This window comes from Harpia harpyja, chromosome 7, assembly GCF_026419915.1.
Source record: "Harpia harpyja isolate bHarHar1 chromosome 7, bHarHar1 primary haplotype, whole genome shotgun sequence".
Classification (NCBI taxonomy): domain Eukaryota; kingdom Metazoa; phylum Chordata; class Aves; order Accipitriformes; family Accipitridae; genus Harpia; species Harpia harpyja.
Window position 1 is genome coordinate 24524498 of NC_068946.1, and position 14851 is coordinate 24539348.

The window sequence follows — 14851 nt, forward strand, 5'->3', positions numbered from 1 at the left end:
AAAAAGAAAATAATTCTGCAACAAATCTTGCCTGACAACATGAGAGCTATGTAGCAATCTTCAGTAGTGTAAAGTCTGTGATTACTTCATTTATTCTTACTGACTTAACGGTACTTTGTAATTTGGTGTAGTGCTTGCTGTTAAGCTGCCTGGTCTATTGTATAGGTGATAAACATTTTTCACACCAGTATATTTTTTATATTTAAATGCTCAGTGGGTCAAATTAATTGTCAGCTTTATGTATCTTTTTGAAATATAGAGTAATACAAGACCAGATGGGTAATATATTTAGGTTTTTAGCAGATCTGATACTCTGACAATTTGTCATTTTCTGTTGTGCAGTATTCAGGTACTCGGAATAACTAAAACTATTCTAGCCTATCTAATGAAGAGCAATAAATAGGACTCATGCTGTGTACTACCTGAAGTTTCCATTTTGTTCTTCTGTACTAAGTATGACTTGAAGGAATTCCTTCATTTACTTCATGCTTTCTTGAAATAATTTCTTTGTAAAATATTTTATTTCTCTTCTGTTTGGGTGGCTTTGTAAGACACTTAATAAGATTTATTTTTACATCTTTCAAGACCACTATTATTGATTTGTTGCTTTTGTCAGTACTGTTTGACTTTTCTTCATAGGTGAGGAATATATAGAATATCCAGAGCTTTCAGAATTTTTTTATAGCTTCACATAGAATTTCTCTTGAATTACTTGTAGCTGTTATTCCCATATTTAAAAGGGACATGTATGTGAATATGTGTAAGCATGTAACATGACAAATGAATGGCTAAGTTAATCAGCAAAGTAATTGTAAAGGGTATATTTATAGCAATGCAATTACTGTAAAAATAGTTAAAGATTTTTATTATGTTTATTTGAGCATGACAATTTTAATTGAGTAAAAGAACTCAAAAGAGCAGAACTTGGAGAGTGCTGGGCTGGTCCTTGAGGAAGTTGAAGTTCAAGTAGATGTGTGATCCAGTAAAAGCTTAAGAAAAAAGAGTTCAAAGGAGAGGAAAGGCATTTTTAGTTTGTTTTGTAAATACATTATGTGATCATGTTTTTAATCAAATGTACTGGTTAGGTAGAGTTTAAGCTATGTCTTAGTGTATTGGTTTTATAACTGAATCCTGGAGTGTTTATTCTTGACAATATCACCTTGTAAACTTTTCTGTGTATAAGTGGAATAGAGGTGAAGTAACTTGCTAAATTGTTTTTCCTTTTAGCTTCCAGAAATGCTTCATGGAGATGGAGATAATGAAGAGCATGGTTATTGTCCCGTGGGGCAGTTCATTCTTCAGAATCTAGGCCTGCTTCTTGGATTTGCCATCATGCTGGTGATTGCCCTCTATGAAGATAAAATTGTGCTTGACATCCAGTTTTGACCTAATTCTGGTAATCACTGTGGTTACAATAATGTTACTGTATGGCTTCGAGTCTGCACTGTTTCACTGTATGCACATTGCTCAGAGGAAAAGCAGTGGCTTGCACTACTTACACAACTACAGTATATTCATTTCTGTTGTAGATTAACTTCTGCTTTTTTTCTAATTCAAATCAGATGATATCACCCAATGCATCTTCTAAACTCAAGTGATCGACAATTAGGAAATACTGAATATGAGAAATAAATGCCAAGTTCAGTGTACTATATAGGAAGCACTGCTTGCTTAAGAAAGAAAAAGTACAGTGAATGATCTACTCATTTGGGAAAATACCATTTCATTAGTACATTTGAACAGAACCCAGAAAATGTTACAGCTGAAATTCATACCTCTGCAAGGAGCCTATGTAAGCTTTTAGTGCCACATAAGTATTAAGTAAGTAGCACATGCATCTATCTCTCTCTATATACGTATAGATATATAGAGAGATAGATATATACAGATATGCATGCATATATATATGTGTGTGTGTATATTATTCATTCTGTACTGATTCTTCTGCATATGGGTGACTTGAAGTGTTAAATCTTACAACAGCACGTGATTGGAAACCACTGTGACATTTTTAAATTTTAAAAAAGAAACCCAAAACCTAAACACTGTTTAAATTCTTAGAGTATGTGTTAAGGTGCACTCCATCATTATAAACTTCATGTGTAAGAAGGCAGGCTGTTGCAATATACACTGCAAAGTGCTATGTTCTGTCAAGGACCAGTTTGACAATGTTTTTCCTGACTAAGATTTATTTGATGTTTGTTCCTTGATATTAGTAGGAAAATGCAAAATGCAGTAGAATTAGCATTAGCTTGGGGAAATCCCTGATGTTGGAATTATTGAGCTATTTCTGATTCTTTTTACAGATGCTAAACATGTATTGTGTGCCACTTGCAGCATAAACTACTGAAGAATTGTGGCTGTGAATTTGTGCAAACTCTTTTAACAGAGAATCCATATGGGAATTTCTCCACTTTTTTAAACAATTATTTTGGACTGTTTTCTCGTCTTCATGTTAAAACAATCCAAAGTGCAAGATGGTGGTTACTGAACCTGGGCACAAAGGTTAAATTATGTTCTCTGTACGTAGTACTGGTAGGTTATTTACAATACTGTAATATCAGATCAAAATCTGTTTCTACAATGCCTTGATATCAGACATTGTAGCACTGGCCATTTCTGGCAGTGGAGGGTATGTAAGAAGATTTCTACTTCCAGCATAAAGGAGTTAATTTCTATGATATTTTTTTACCATTTTGGTATTTAGAGTATTAAAAAGCAGACATGATAGATCTGTGGTATGTGTAATTGGGAAGGATAGACTACAAATTTGGGCCTTAACTTGCTGGGATCAGCTGTGCTACATCGGATTGTGCCGATATGCTTATATTGCCAGACATGAGTTAGTTCTTCTTGTACCCATCTCCTTAAAAAAATTGTGAGTTTGTGAGGAGTGCAAGTTGATTCTGTAGTACCAGTCCTAAGCATGGTAGTAGCCTTTTTTAAAACATACAGTTTGTCTTCTTTTATGTGTATGCCAGGTAAAAGCTGTATTTTGACTATGTGCTGTAAGTTTTGTTTCAGTCTGCTTGGTGCCACTGTAGCTGCTAAAAACACTGATCCTAATGCCTTTAATGAGAGCCAGTTGGTATCTTCATTCCATTTCAAGTTAATGTGTGTTTCCTGTGGCCCTTTATTTTTTGAAGTGTCATTGGTCAGTTTAGTTTTTAGTGAGAGCAGCTCATGTTTTAAAGATATCGGTTGGTTCTTGCCAGTATTTCTTCCTAATGTGCAGCATCAAGAAACAGTATTAAGGGTCCATTTCAAAGGGCGCAGTTTCTTCAGTGAAGAATCCAAAAGCCCAGAGTTCAGGCATGCAACCATTTGATGCTCTGAATTCAGGTTTTCTTTTTTCTTCTTTAAACACGTTTACTATTGGACCCTAATTAGCAAAACACACTGTTAGCTTCAGATTACTGAATTTCTGCAGTGTAAATATCCTGGGTGACATTTTTTCATAGTACCCATGTTAGGTCACTGAATACCATTTTCAGAGAGACATAACTCACTGGATACCTTCTGAGGATCTAAGTTTAAACAGCCTGTTTCTTATGTATTAAACTGACCCTTAATTTTCCTTTTCTGTTAATTCTGTCGAGTATAAGGGGGTCATTATGTGGTTGAACTGATATTTTGTCAAATCATTTTTTAAAGTTTATTTCTTTTAATTCTTTTCAAATGAAGATTTCTGTACTTCAGGTAGTATATTTACTTTTGTATTAGTTGGAATATGGTTATAGCTTAATACACTGCCTCTATAGGAAAATAGTTAACTTCCTTCCAAGACCATCTTCAGACAAGGGAAAAACATGGTCCTTGAAGGTAGGTACTGTATTTTTCATTAAATATGGGTTGTTCCCTTTAATTTTCTAGTATTTATTACAAGTTATGAAGAGCAGTGTAACAGCTGTGACTTCTATATTTTCCACCAGTATTCAATTCCAAGTGATACTAATGTACGCTTTTGAGTCATGTTACAGACAATCTGAATTCCACTACATTTCTACTTGGCTTCAACATTCCATTCTGCTTGAATCCAGAGTCTCATTTAACTTGTATTTGTTGGAGGGCATAAATGTTACTTGTATATTACAATGCTGTCACCATGTGACATCCCATATGAATTTTGATGTAGATCACATTGCACTCAATCCGCTGTGATTATGCTTAGAAAATATTGTAGTTGCTAGATGCAGTGTGATTTTTTTTTTTTTTTTTTTTAATTTTTCTTTCCCCATTAACAATTGAGTCTATGGTTTAAAATGTGATTATGGTCCTATAAGATAACTTGCTGAGCTATCAGTCTTTTTGTTATAACTAAATCATTTTTTTAAATTTTATAAAGCTGGAAATGATCAAATGCTGTTTTGTTCATTGTCAACAGTGTTGTGTTCATTTTATGTATGTTCCTTATAAATAAGGAGCCTTCAGAAAATAAAATTATTCAAGGAGCAGATATTTTTGTTGGCTTTTATAAGGTTTTATTGTGCACCTGTGTATTTTAGTATTTTTTTTCAAATCTCATGAAAGGCACAAATGCAACATTATAAACAAACTCATTTTGATTTCTCTTTTTACGTGAAATTTCAGGACTGACATACATCCCTTGTAAGTGATCTGGAAAATGCACCTACCTGCGTAAATTGTGACAGGTTTATGAGTTAAGCTGACATAGTAATGCCACACCCCGCCTGATCCAGTGTTCTTGCGGTTTGTCTGAAGGCAGAGTCATTGCAATGACAAAGTTGGTGGAATGGCCTGTAGTTGACAGGATCCCTCTTCTCTCGCTGGTCTTGTACACTGGGGCCAGGTAACTTGGTCGCTGTGGAATGTCTGCTCTCTTACACGGCTTTAGCCATATCTGCAGTAAAGAATAAAATAATCCTTTTCATCTTGGTTAGGAAAAAAAATAGGGAAAGAGTTTGGGCTTGGCCAAAGTATCTTGACATTGTTGGGTTTTTGTTTTGTTTGCTTTTTAACACATAGCCCTGAAAACCAGTTTCTTGTTTCCTCTTTCTTAGCAGATTGCTTCCCCTCCCATAATATGCAACACCAAACTTCTGTCACTGTCATTATTAGCAAAGGATTCTCAGCTCCTCTCAGACACTTAATTTCTATTTCAACACAAAACATTTCAGTTAAATCATTTTCTTTTTTAAGAATTACCCTGTTACTTCCTTCAACTAGAACTTGGGAGTGTTAGTACTACAGTATTTGTTGGTATATAATACTATAAAATGTCACCAAACAAAAGATACTGACCACAGGTACTGTATCATAGAGGATTTTTGGATGAGATTCTCCTAGCTTCTTAGTTTGCCTGTTCCAGCGTGCTCCATCCAAGAACAATCCCTGAACGTAGACCCCTGAATCAGTTGGAAGAGATACTATATTATGCAAAAACTGAAAATGTCTTCTAGCTGAGAGCAGCAGGTAGTGCAATGCACTTTGCAAAATGTCGGTTAATTGAGTGTGTGGGACTTTGTCAATTTTGTGTGTTCCAAGTGATGATCAAATAACTGAGTATAACACAAACTTTGAGTATAACATCTTATACTTCATTACAATTTATTATGATTACAATTCTATAAAGTTTTATAAAGTTACAATGTCTAGCAATATCATAGTGTATCCAGCCTTTTCTGAATGTTGAACGTTGAATGACGGAGCTGAAAAATTATTCCACAGTACAGGACACTATTTTTACAGTTGTCATTATTACAGACTTTTCTGTATGTACTACATATTGGTCAGCTTTACTGTTTCCAAAGTTGGAGATTTGATGGTATAAACAGTCTTTCACTAGTTAGTCCTCACACTGTTTCATTGCTAATGTTTCAAAGTGCCACTTGCTTATACCTTTCTCAAGCAGTTCATTAAGGCAGTAAAGAAAAAAAGTAGTCTTTAAATGTTTAAAAAACATAAATACCTGTATTTTGACATGTCATAATGACATGACAGAATGACAGCTGTCATTCCATCAGCTCTCCAGAAGAAAAAAAAAAGTGACAGCAACATCTGTTTTTCATCAAACTTGCACCTTCTTGCTACGTAGACTGAAAACTGTAACTTCTAAAACAAAAAGTAAACATGCCCCAAGAGAAAATGACTGGGTGTGGGCTCTCCCAGGCAACCTGCCAAGCCCTTCTTTTTACACAACTTCCAGTCAAACTGATCCTCAGAAAAGTATTAAAAAGAGTATTAAGAACAGTTCCGTTTAATCTGTCCTTTTTTCTAAAGAAGGACAGGCTAACAAACATATTTGCAACTGAAACCTAAGGTAAGTAATATATAATAAAGTGGTCTGATGAAAAATAGGACTTTTCCCCCTCGAGCAATCCCCTATTGCACATTGTGATCATATCCATAAGATATTTTTCTAGGCATAGTTGAAGTAGCATACCCAACTTCTCTAGTAAATGTTTGGTTTTCCTTGGCTTAGGAAAATATGCATCTTCAGACATATAAGCTAATGGAGTGAAATAAAGTGGCGGGGGGGGGGAGGCAAGCTTGATATCACTTGAAAGTTTGATCTGTTGTGGGAAGTTTGGGGTAAGGAGTGTCCTCTGTTGGTGTTATTTATCATCTGCATGCTAATCCAGGAGGTGAACTAATCTCACTAATCTTAAATTTTTAAGGACAAATAGTATTTTGCCTCTTCACTTTTTGTGTATCTCATGGGGAGCAGTGCAGTTGTGTATGTTTTCCAGCTGAATTCATTAACTTAATTGCATAACTCTGAGTCTGCAAATTAATGTTATCTTCTGAATATATCAGCAAAGGCAGATAATTGTGTCATGCATACTCACCATCTTCAGGAGCAATTTCATATTCCTTATCTTCTAGCACTTCATAGTCAAATTCTAGTAGGTCTATTGGAATGGTGTATTTTCTGGCATAGTTCTGTTGGGCACCTGTTAAGAACGCTTGAGTGAAGAAGAATCCCGAAATCCAGAAGACCGGTGGAGTTCCATTTTCATACCACAGCTGCAACAGCAAAAGAGAGAGGAGGACAAAAGAAAAAACCTGCCTTTTATTTCTTTTAGTATTTAGGAAAGCAAATATCTTCTAGAATAACAGCAGGAGTAATTTCTCCCTTTGTGAATCCAGGATTGTCTTTTTCTTTTCTGAAAGCAGTGGAACTCTGGATGGCTGCCGTGTCTTTTTAAAATGTCACTAGCTTCTGTTTTTAAAAAAAACCCAACCAACCAACTAAACACCCTCAAACAAAAAAAACCCAACACTGTTGCCTGGAAATACTTAGCTTGACTTATTTAGACTAAGTCTGTTAAACATACATGATCCTTCTAAGTTCATCAAATGAGTGTTCAATTCTCCTTCTCTCTCTCTCTCATTATTGAAGGCTGTTCAGCATTGAACTTTGTTTCTCTGTGCAAATGACGGGGTTTTTTTGCAGGCTGTTTTCTCTTTGAAAGGGTCATATCTCCCTTCCAGGGCCAGTGTCACATGTTGTAAGCGTGTACAGCAAGTTGAAGATGAGGAGGGATGATTTCCTCATGAGGAGGATATGTGGCCTAATTAAACTTCTGTTGATTTGGGGGGGGGGGGGGTTGTTTGTTTGTGGGGTTTTTTAATAGCTTACACCGTAGAGGCCTCTGTATAAAAATGATTTTTAAAAATGCCAAAATTCATTGGATTTGTTTGTAATGTATGTGAGGTCTGTTGCAGTGGTGAATATTTACTGCATGCAGGAAGAACTTTTTCTGATTGTTGCAAACATCAGTTTTGAATAACGTCTGAAAAAATTTTGCTACAACTATCTGCTGAAGAGAATTACAGTGAAGACAACTAAACTAGTTGTCTCTACTAATAAGTAGGTTTCCATTCAAGAAATAAAAAATCATCCTCATAGCTATTGGCAGTTTTCCATTTGTACAAGTTTAATTTCTGTCCTGGATTCTGTTTAAGAAATGGCACTTTTGTTCTTTACACATACTGCTGTCAGGCTTGCTACAGATGAAAGTGGAAGTTACTGAGGTGTGTTGGCTCGGTGATGTGTGTCCAAAAACATAAAATAGAGGTTCTCTGGAAATGCAGATTTGCTGAATCACCTTCTAGGCCTAAAACTGGATCCCTCTTTTGATTTTTTTAAATTTTTTTTTTAATTTACTTATGATTTTTGTTCCTAGATCTTTTGTCTGTCTTGCGACCTGCTCTTATAACAGGTATGGAGTAGGCAACCTGCGATGAGATTGGTTTTCTTCAGCTGACTGAGATTACTAAGCCACAGAATGGTGCTGAGACTCTAGATATTACTCATTTAAACTCAGTTTTGGGAGTCTGCACTCTTACAGGTGAAGGAACCCCATTGATTCTCCCAAACTCATCCAGCTTTCTTCTCCAGCACTTTTTATTGAAAGTTTGGTATTTGACTTTAACATAAGATTTTGTGTCAAAATGTTTTACTAATTTAAGTTTGCTCACTGGAAAAGGAACTCAACAGTGCTTTCCGAAGTTCTATTTTAATTAACTTCATTACCACCACCAGATCTATGTGCAGTTTAAGAAGCCCTTGGTAAATTCACTTCATAAGGCCAATTCTGTCATACAGTATTACTGACATACTGCAGCTCTCTTTGTGAGGTTTAGGGTATGTAGCAAAATGTAGTGCTTCATTAGATGCTGCAATGAGCAAACAGCTATACAAAACAGATGCACAAATGAACTGAACTTTACCTGTCAGTTATTCAGTGGAAGTAATTAATGTGTGTGTTCACTTGTGGAGATGTCACCTGACATCAATAGACAAAAATAATAAGTGGCATTGAACAATTTGCATAAATGGGCATGCTCACCTGTAAGAACTTCAGTCTATTAAGGAAGTCAGTCACATAGCTGCCCAGAGGCTTGAGGCTTGGGTAAGACTTACTCATCCATAGTCCTGGAATTTTGCCATTCAGAATGCTGCTTACCACTTCTTCCAGTTCAGCAGACATCACTACTAGCCCCTAAAAGAAATTTTGGAAAGGAAGATGTCAAAATACTTTGCCTAACAGGCTTGCTTTAAGAATTAAAAATCAACATTGCCCTCTGTCCAACAGATGCTATAAACTTCTAGCTAAGTCAGAGAAGAGCAACACTGAAAACAAGAATAATGGACATAATAGATTTCATAAAAGCTACTGCAGTCTTCTGTCTGATCTGGTAGTTAGTCACTAGATTGGTCAGGGAAAAGGTCCATAGCCTCTTTTGGAGAAAACTGCCCATACTGGAAAATTCTCCCTTCTCATCCTTCCTCAGAAACATGGTCTTCCCAGAGCACTTCTCAGTTTTACTAAGTGTAAATACTCTTTTTTTATTATTATTTAAAGTTTCCTCAAAACTCTGTGACATTGCTGCAAGTGCCTTATTCTAAAGTGGCAGACTTTTCAGCTTGTGGTTTGGCTTTAACAGGGAGCGGAGTGGCGTTTGTGGGGTTTTTGGGGAGGGTTTTTTTTCTTTGTTTTTTTTAAATGCCTCATCAGCCTTAAGCTATAACAGATAAATAAAAATTACCCAAAGTGACTTTTTCCTGCTTTTTTTCTGTATTTTGCACAGCAGTAGCTTTTGATTCCTACTGAGAAAAAATATCGACTTTAGACTGTGATATCTTAACTGGAATCCTCACTGGCAGTAATTTGCTATTTGAGGTGTTGAGGAGATCTGCTTTCATCTGTAAGAAATTGTGTGAGGTGCTTCAGTCTTTCAGGCCATTGAGGCAGAAAAACAGATGTGAACCTAGTTACTGCTTGCCTTATTTGCTAGCAAATCTGTAGTTAAAAACTTTCTGATTCAGTTTCTCTACAGTAGGCACAGTAGTACTTTTATATTCCATTGTACTCCTATCAGTTTTAAGATACAGATCAATAAATCAGTTTGGAATCTGGATGCTTTAAAGTGTTTGACTGACCGACCTGAATCAGACTTCAGGGTCAGTTCTCTAAGCTATTTGCATTGGGTCTAGGTTCTAGGTATATGCCTTAAAAGGTTATCTTCAGCTCACCTTTATTGCTTTCTGGATGTTAACACAGGAGTCCCGTATTGTCTGCAGTAACTTGTTAAAGCGTCCCATCTCTTGGACAAGCACAGTATTCATACTTTGAGTATAAGTTGTTGGATATCTTCTCATTGCTGCTTCAATGTCAAAATTTGGATGAAGTTTGCTCAGGATGTCACCTGTGACTTCATGAACAACTTCATTGGTGGATTTTGCACCACCATCAGACGCCCGAGACTAGAGAGAGCCAAACATTTGGATGTATTTTGAGAAAAAGAAAGACGACTTAGGAAAGCAAGTAGTTAAAATGCAGGAAAATAGAGCTGTTATAAAGGCATTGTTTAAAAGATCACTGCAGTTCCAACACTCTTTCCCTGTGACTGAAATTAATTTGTTTCAGAGTTTCCTATATTATTGCAATAAGTTATTAGCTTAGAACTAACAAAATCTGGTTTCCTACAGGTTTGTGTCCTTCTCTTTTTTGCTGAAATCCTGCTTCCAGAGTAAACCAATCTTTCTCCCCCCATCTTGGATGTACCCGTCAGCACCACTTGCTGGCCAGGTGCTGTGATGAAACAGCACAGAGCAGTGCCAAGTTCGGTCTTGCTGTCCTTCCATGTCCCTCTTGCTCTCTATATTCAGCTCTTCATTTTCGTCATGAAGCTTACAGGAACCATAGTATCCCCAGATTGTACCTGGCTTACAGGTGGGCCAAGAAGTTGAAAATTGTTAAAAGCTGGGGGGAGGAGAAGACAGGCAAACTGACTGTATGATCACAGAAGCTATGTTTCATTAGGAAGATGGGAAAAATACAAAGCCAAAAAAGCCTTAAAAGATTCTTAAGTAAGTGGAACAGTAATTTCACTAGAATGGAGATAAAATACAATAAGGTACAGTAAAAACAAAAAAAAGTCTGAACATACTAATGTGGAGACAGAGTAGAAAGTTACAGTAAGATGGTGTGTGACTTTTACTCTTTACATACCTGTGTAAGAAGAATGTTATCAAATAACAGTTGCGTTTCTGACTGATCCTTGGCAATATCAGCATTTGTGTTCATTCCAAACACCTCCGGGGAAGGATTCAGTGGAATTGTCTTTGTATATTCGATATAGCTTTGGTACTGAAAAAAGAAATATTCTAGACTTAAAAGGAGATGCAGAAACAGCCCATGACAGGCTGCAAGCTGTGTCTCAAAACCACTACAGACTTCCCTAGTGTAACGAATACAGTGTGTAAACTAAGATATAAAAGGAAATACAGGGGCTGACTGTGCCTCAAATTCCTTTGGTCCATCCTCTTACCCTGAAATCAGGATTGGCTTTGCGTTAATAATTTCTGACAAAATTTCTGACAGCTGTTGGAAATTCTCTTACAAAGTAAGATACCTAGTGCAAGGGGCTGCAGCCCCTTTCTGGGCGCACTGCTTGCCAAGTTTTGCTGATGGGTAACATAACTCTCCTGTGCGATAAATTAAGCTAATGACTATGTTCTTTCTACCTCCAGCAGACATGATCAACTAATTCTCTTATGCCTATTTTATAAAGCTTTTAACTTCAGCAGGCTGTGTTTCTCCCTTATTGTCCCCAAGCATGCTGACTCACACAGAGCAAGGTCAATTTAATTGGCAGTAGTTGGGGGTTTTTTTCACATCATTTCTGTTTCTTAGAAGTCACTGAAACAAGTCCTAATAGAACGTGAGATTAAGCCACAAAAGCAAGCAGTGACAGCAGTAAGCACTGAGGCACATATCGATGTCAGGAAAGATAGATAGATCTATATTTTAAAAATATAAGCTGTTGAGAATTCTGTTGTTCTGGGATACTTACATCTCCTTCAGGAGGAGCAAAATAAAGGCCACTTGGATCAAATTTGTAATCTACATTTGTAATGATTTCTGAGCAAAAGAACATGTTCAGAATACTACGGAGCGTACGCCGATCCCAGTCATCAGTGACTCTGCCACCATAATTACATTCTCCAGTCATATAGCGAAGGGCATCATGTGGCACCTCCTGAAAAAAAGCAAGACAATGATCTGAACTGCAGTCTAGCACTTCTATGGACAGCCATATTGGTATCATTGTAATTTATTTGCAAGTCATCTAGAATTCTTACTGGAAAGTTTAAAAGCTGTTATTTACTTTTGCTAGTTCATGCTTGTACCATTGATCTCCTGATCTTCAAATACTTTAATAGTCATCTATCAAGTCACCCAGCACTGCTTCTTTTGAAGAATAATAGCACCAAAAATTACCATAGTAATGCAGCTGGAACTCTCTGAGTACAAGTTCATGGAAAACTTTTCCAAAAGTATCTCTACTTGTTTGGCTATACATACTTATAAAATAAATGTATGCTGTCACAGGGGTATAGCTGTGCTCATACTTTTTTTTTTTTTTTTTTAGAAAATAAAAGCAAACATGCTTAAAGTCTTGAGGGTAGGAGAAGCTGGATTCCTCTTAGATGCATAAAAGGAACAAATTATGAGTGATGAGATAAATTGTTTACAGGAAGTCAGGGCAAGAGTGGGTGATACGCTGAGAACTGAGATAAAGCAAACCAGTTGAAAAAAGTACCAGGAAATCTGTTTACTATGTACAAGTTACTATCTTTCGGGGGCAGGGGGGGGACCTTCCCTCCCTCCTAGGCACTACATTTGCTTATAAGCTTTGGTCCTATAATGGGAGGACATTCCCTCAGACACCCTCCCCCCGCCCTTCATTCTCTGGCAGGAAAAGAAACGCACACCTTCGTGCAGTTGCTTTCTCATGCTGAATCACAAGTTACCTATTAACCATGTTGATAACCAAAAACACTGCAGGCTGACAGTGGTTTGAAAATAACACCCTGTTCCTGCCCCCAGCCATAACTTTAACAGATTCTGGCTATAGTGGGTTGCCTAGGAAGCTGGAACATAGAGAAGTGTCACGTATTGCTAGCAAATTGCAGAGAGGCTTCTATGAACCACTGCCTAGATCTGCAAACAGGGAAGGAAACACCATCTGCCAAATTTACACAAATAGATCAAGGTTGTTATTAATCTGCAACAGTCCAGCATCTAGTATTATCCCTATCATTAAGTAAATCACAGTTAGCAATTAAGTAGTTTAGTATGATATTTCACAGTTTGCAGTAACATTGCCAACAGCCGAATCCACAGCTCCTGCCTAAGGACGGGATAAGATTCCAATGAATAAGGCAACTATATGAAACAAACACTGCTCTAATTTGCATGGCAGAACTTATAAATTGTAATTTGAAAGTTTCCTACATTAGTTATATACTGATCATGGTACACTAACCATTTAAAATGAATTGCAAGTAGACCTTGGTTTCTAATCACTGCCCCTACTAAACTGTTGCTGTGGCAGCACTCAGCCTGCAGTTGGTACATGCACCAACCCTAGAAAGTGCAAGCAAGGCCCGGTGACTGCTGTGAGAGGTTGCTATACCTCGTACTGGTCGAGGAAGATGTGCAGCTGCTGCACGCTGATGCGCAGGTCGGTCTCATTGAACTCGTACGGAATGTTCCAACCCAACGGCCCAAAATTCCGCCTTTCTTGCACCAGCGCGTGGAAGAAGCAGAGGCCATACAGCAATGTCTTGAACTCAGCCTTAAAACCAAATGCAAGGCCGTTAATAATTCATAGCTGCTTTAAACCATTTCATTTTTTCTCACATCCTGCACAGCAGTGCTGTCTGAGTCACTCAAAACCCAGCATCTCCTGCTCTGGTAACATACTGTTTATGAGTCAGGGGTAGCTTTTTCTTGACATACAACGACCTTCAGCAAGAAGTCATCAAATTGTTGTGAGCATCAGTTCTAAATATTGTCTTAAACCACTGTGAACCCTCAAAGCAATTTCATTTTTAAAGCTATATATCCATGGATATGTAATTAATATACATGACACGTACAACTATGTGTATGAGACCATGTACCTATGAATTTTTTTTTTTTACACCATTGTATTATAAAACATCGTTCACACAATATTTCTGCTTTTTTTTTTTTCTCATTATCAAGATAGGATTTCAGGCCCTTAAAGAAAAACTTCAGATAGGAACTTTTGTTTCATTTTTCAATTGAGACCATTTAGTAAAGTATATGACCTCACTTAGAGGTCATACATTAGAAAAATAATGTAAAATACACTTGCAAACAGACATTTAATTATGAAAAGAGTGGTTAGGATTTTTCCCAGTCTTATTTTTTGGTTTTTAAACTAGAGAGCTGTATTATTAATGCCATAGCACAAAATCTCAATTGAAGAAGTAGGAGACAAGCAATAAAATAAAAATTAAATTTACTTCACTATTGCCAGTAATCAAAACCAGTTTCATTGCAGTGGAAGACAACTATTTAATTTGGGAGGTTTTTTCCCCGTGTGACATACACAGTCATCAGGGTCTGCTTTAACTGATTTACAAAGTTACAATACAGCATTACTAACAGGTTTTCTGCAGCTGTTGAAGAAGTCAGGATCAGATATTGGATCCATCAGGTATGAACGAATTATATTGGCCCGTAAACCTTTTGGTGCTTCATTAGTCATCTTCACTCCATTCTGAAGTACAGACACCGGGAACGTGGCAGATGGGTAACTGGTGAGCCAAATTCGGAAATCTGGATGTGTTGTATCAGGGTTTAGCTCCTACAATAAACACATATAAATACAGGCAATTGGAAGACACAACAGATTAATATACACCTCATGTGTTATAATTAAAGCTTTTTTTTTTTTAAGTGGGAAAATACACCAGTCCAAAATTTAATTTCTTAGATGCTTATATGTGATTATAGCAAAGTCACAGTCATCAATGACTCAATGACAACTTGCCTTCTACAGC

The 14851-nt window shown here is 36.9% G+C and overlaps 2 protein-coding genes and 1 long non-coding RNA gene across 11 annotated transcripts in view; 2 read left to right on the forward strand and 1 right to left on the reverse strand.

The window, feature by feature from the left end:
- The window catches only part of SLC39A10 (solute carrier family 39 member 10), a 96351-nt gene extending 91895 nt beyond the window's left edge, over positions 1-4456 (forward strand). For 7 of the 9 annotated variants that reach the window (XM_052793201.1, XM_052793205.1, XM_052793202.1 and 4 more), the window contains one exon: positions 1228-4456. In XM_052793201.1, the coding sequence (XP_052649161.1) occupies positions 1228-1386 (159 nt within the window). In that variant the 3' untranslated portion in view covers positions 1387-4456. The remainder of the gene's footprint in view (positions 1-1227) is intronic. The other 2 variants (XM_052793206.1, XM_052793208.1) reach the window with 2 other exon arrangements.
- Positions 4457-4472: 16 nt separating this feature from the next.
- Positions 4473-14851, reverse strand: part of DNAH7 (dynein axonemal heavy chain 7) — a 117403-nt gene continuing 107024 nt past the window's right edge. The window contains exons 56-64 of the mRNA XM_052793210.1: positions 14455-14655; positions 13453-13614; positions 11827-12012; positions 10983-11120; positions 10004-10234; positions 8817-8969; positions 6810-6987; positions 5263-5366; positions 4473-4861 (exon numbers count right to left, since the gene is read on the reverse strand). Of these exons, the coding sequence (XP_052649170.1) occupies positions 4655-4861; positions 5263-5366; positions 6810-6987; positions 8817-8969; positions 10004-10234; positions 10983-11120; positions 11827-12012; positions 13453-13614; positions 14455-14655 (1560 nt within the window). The 3' untranslated portion in view covers positions 4473-4654. The remainder of the gene's footprint in view (positions 4862-5262; positions 5367-6809; positions 6988-8816; positions 8970-10003; positions 10235-10982; positions 11121-11826; positions 12013-13452; positions 13615-14454; positions 14656-14851) is intronic.
- LOC128144409 (uncharacterized) lies at positions 7580-12370 on the forward strand. Its single transcript, XR_008236073.1, has 2 exons — positions 7580-8315; positions 10460-12370. It is a non-coding gene; the product is annotated as an uncharacterized LOC128144409 (long non-coding RNA).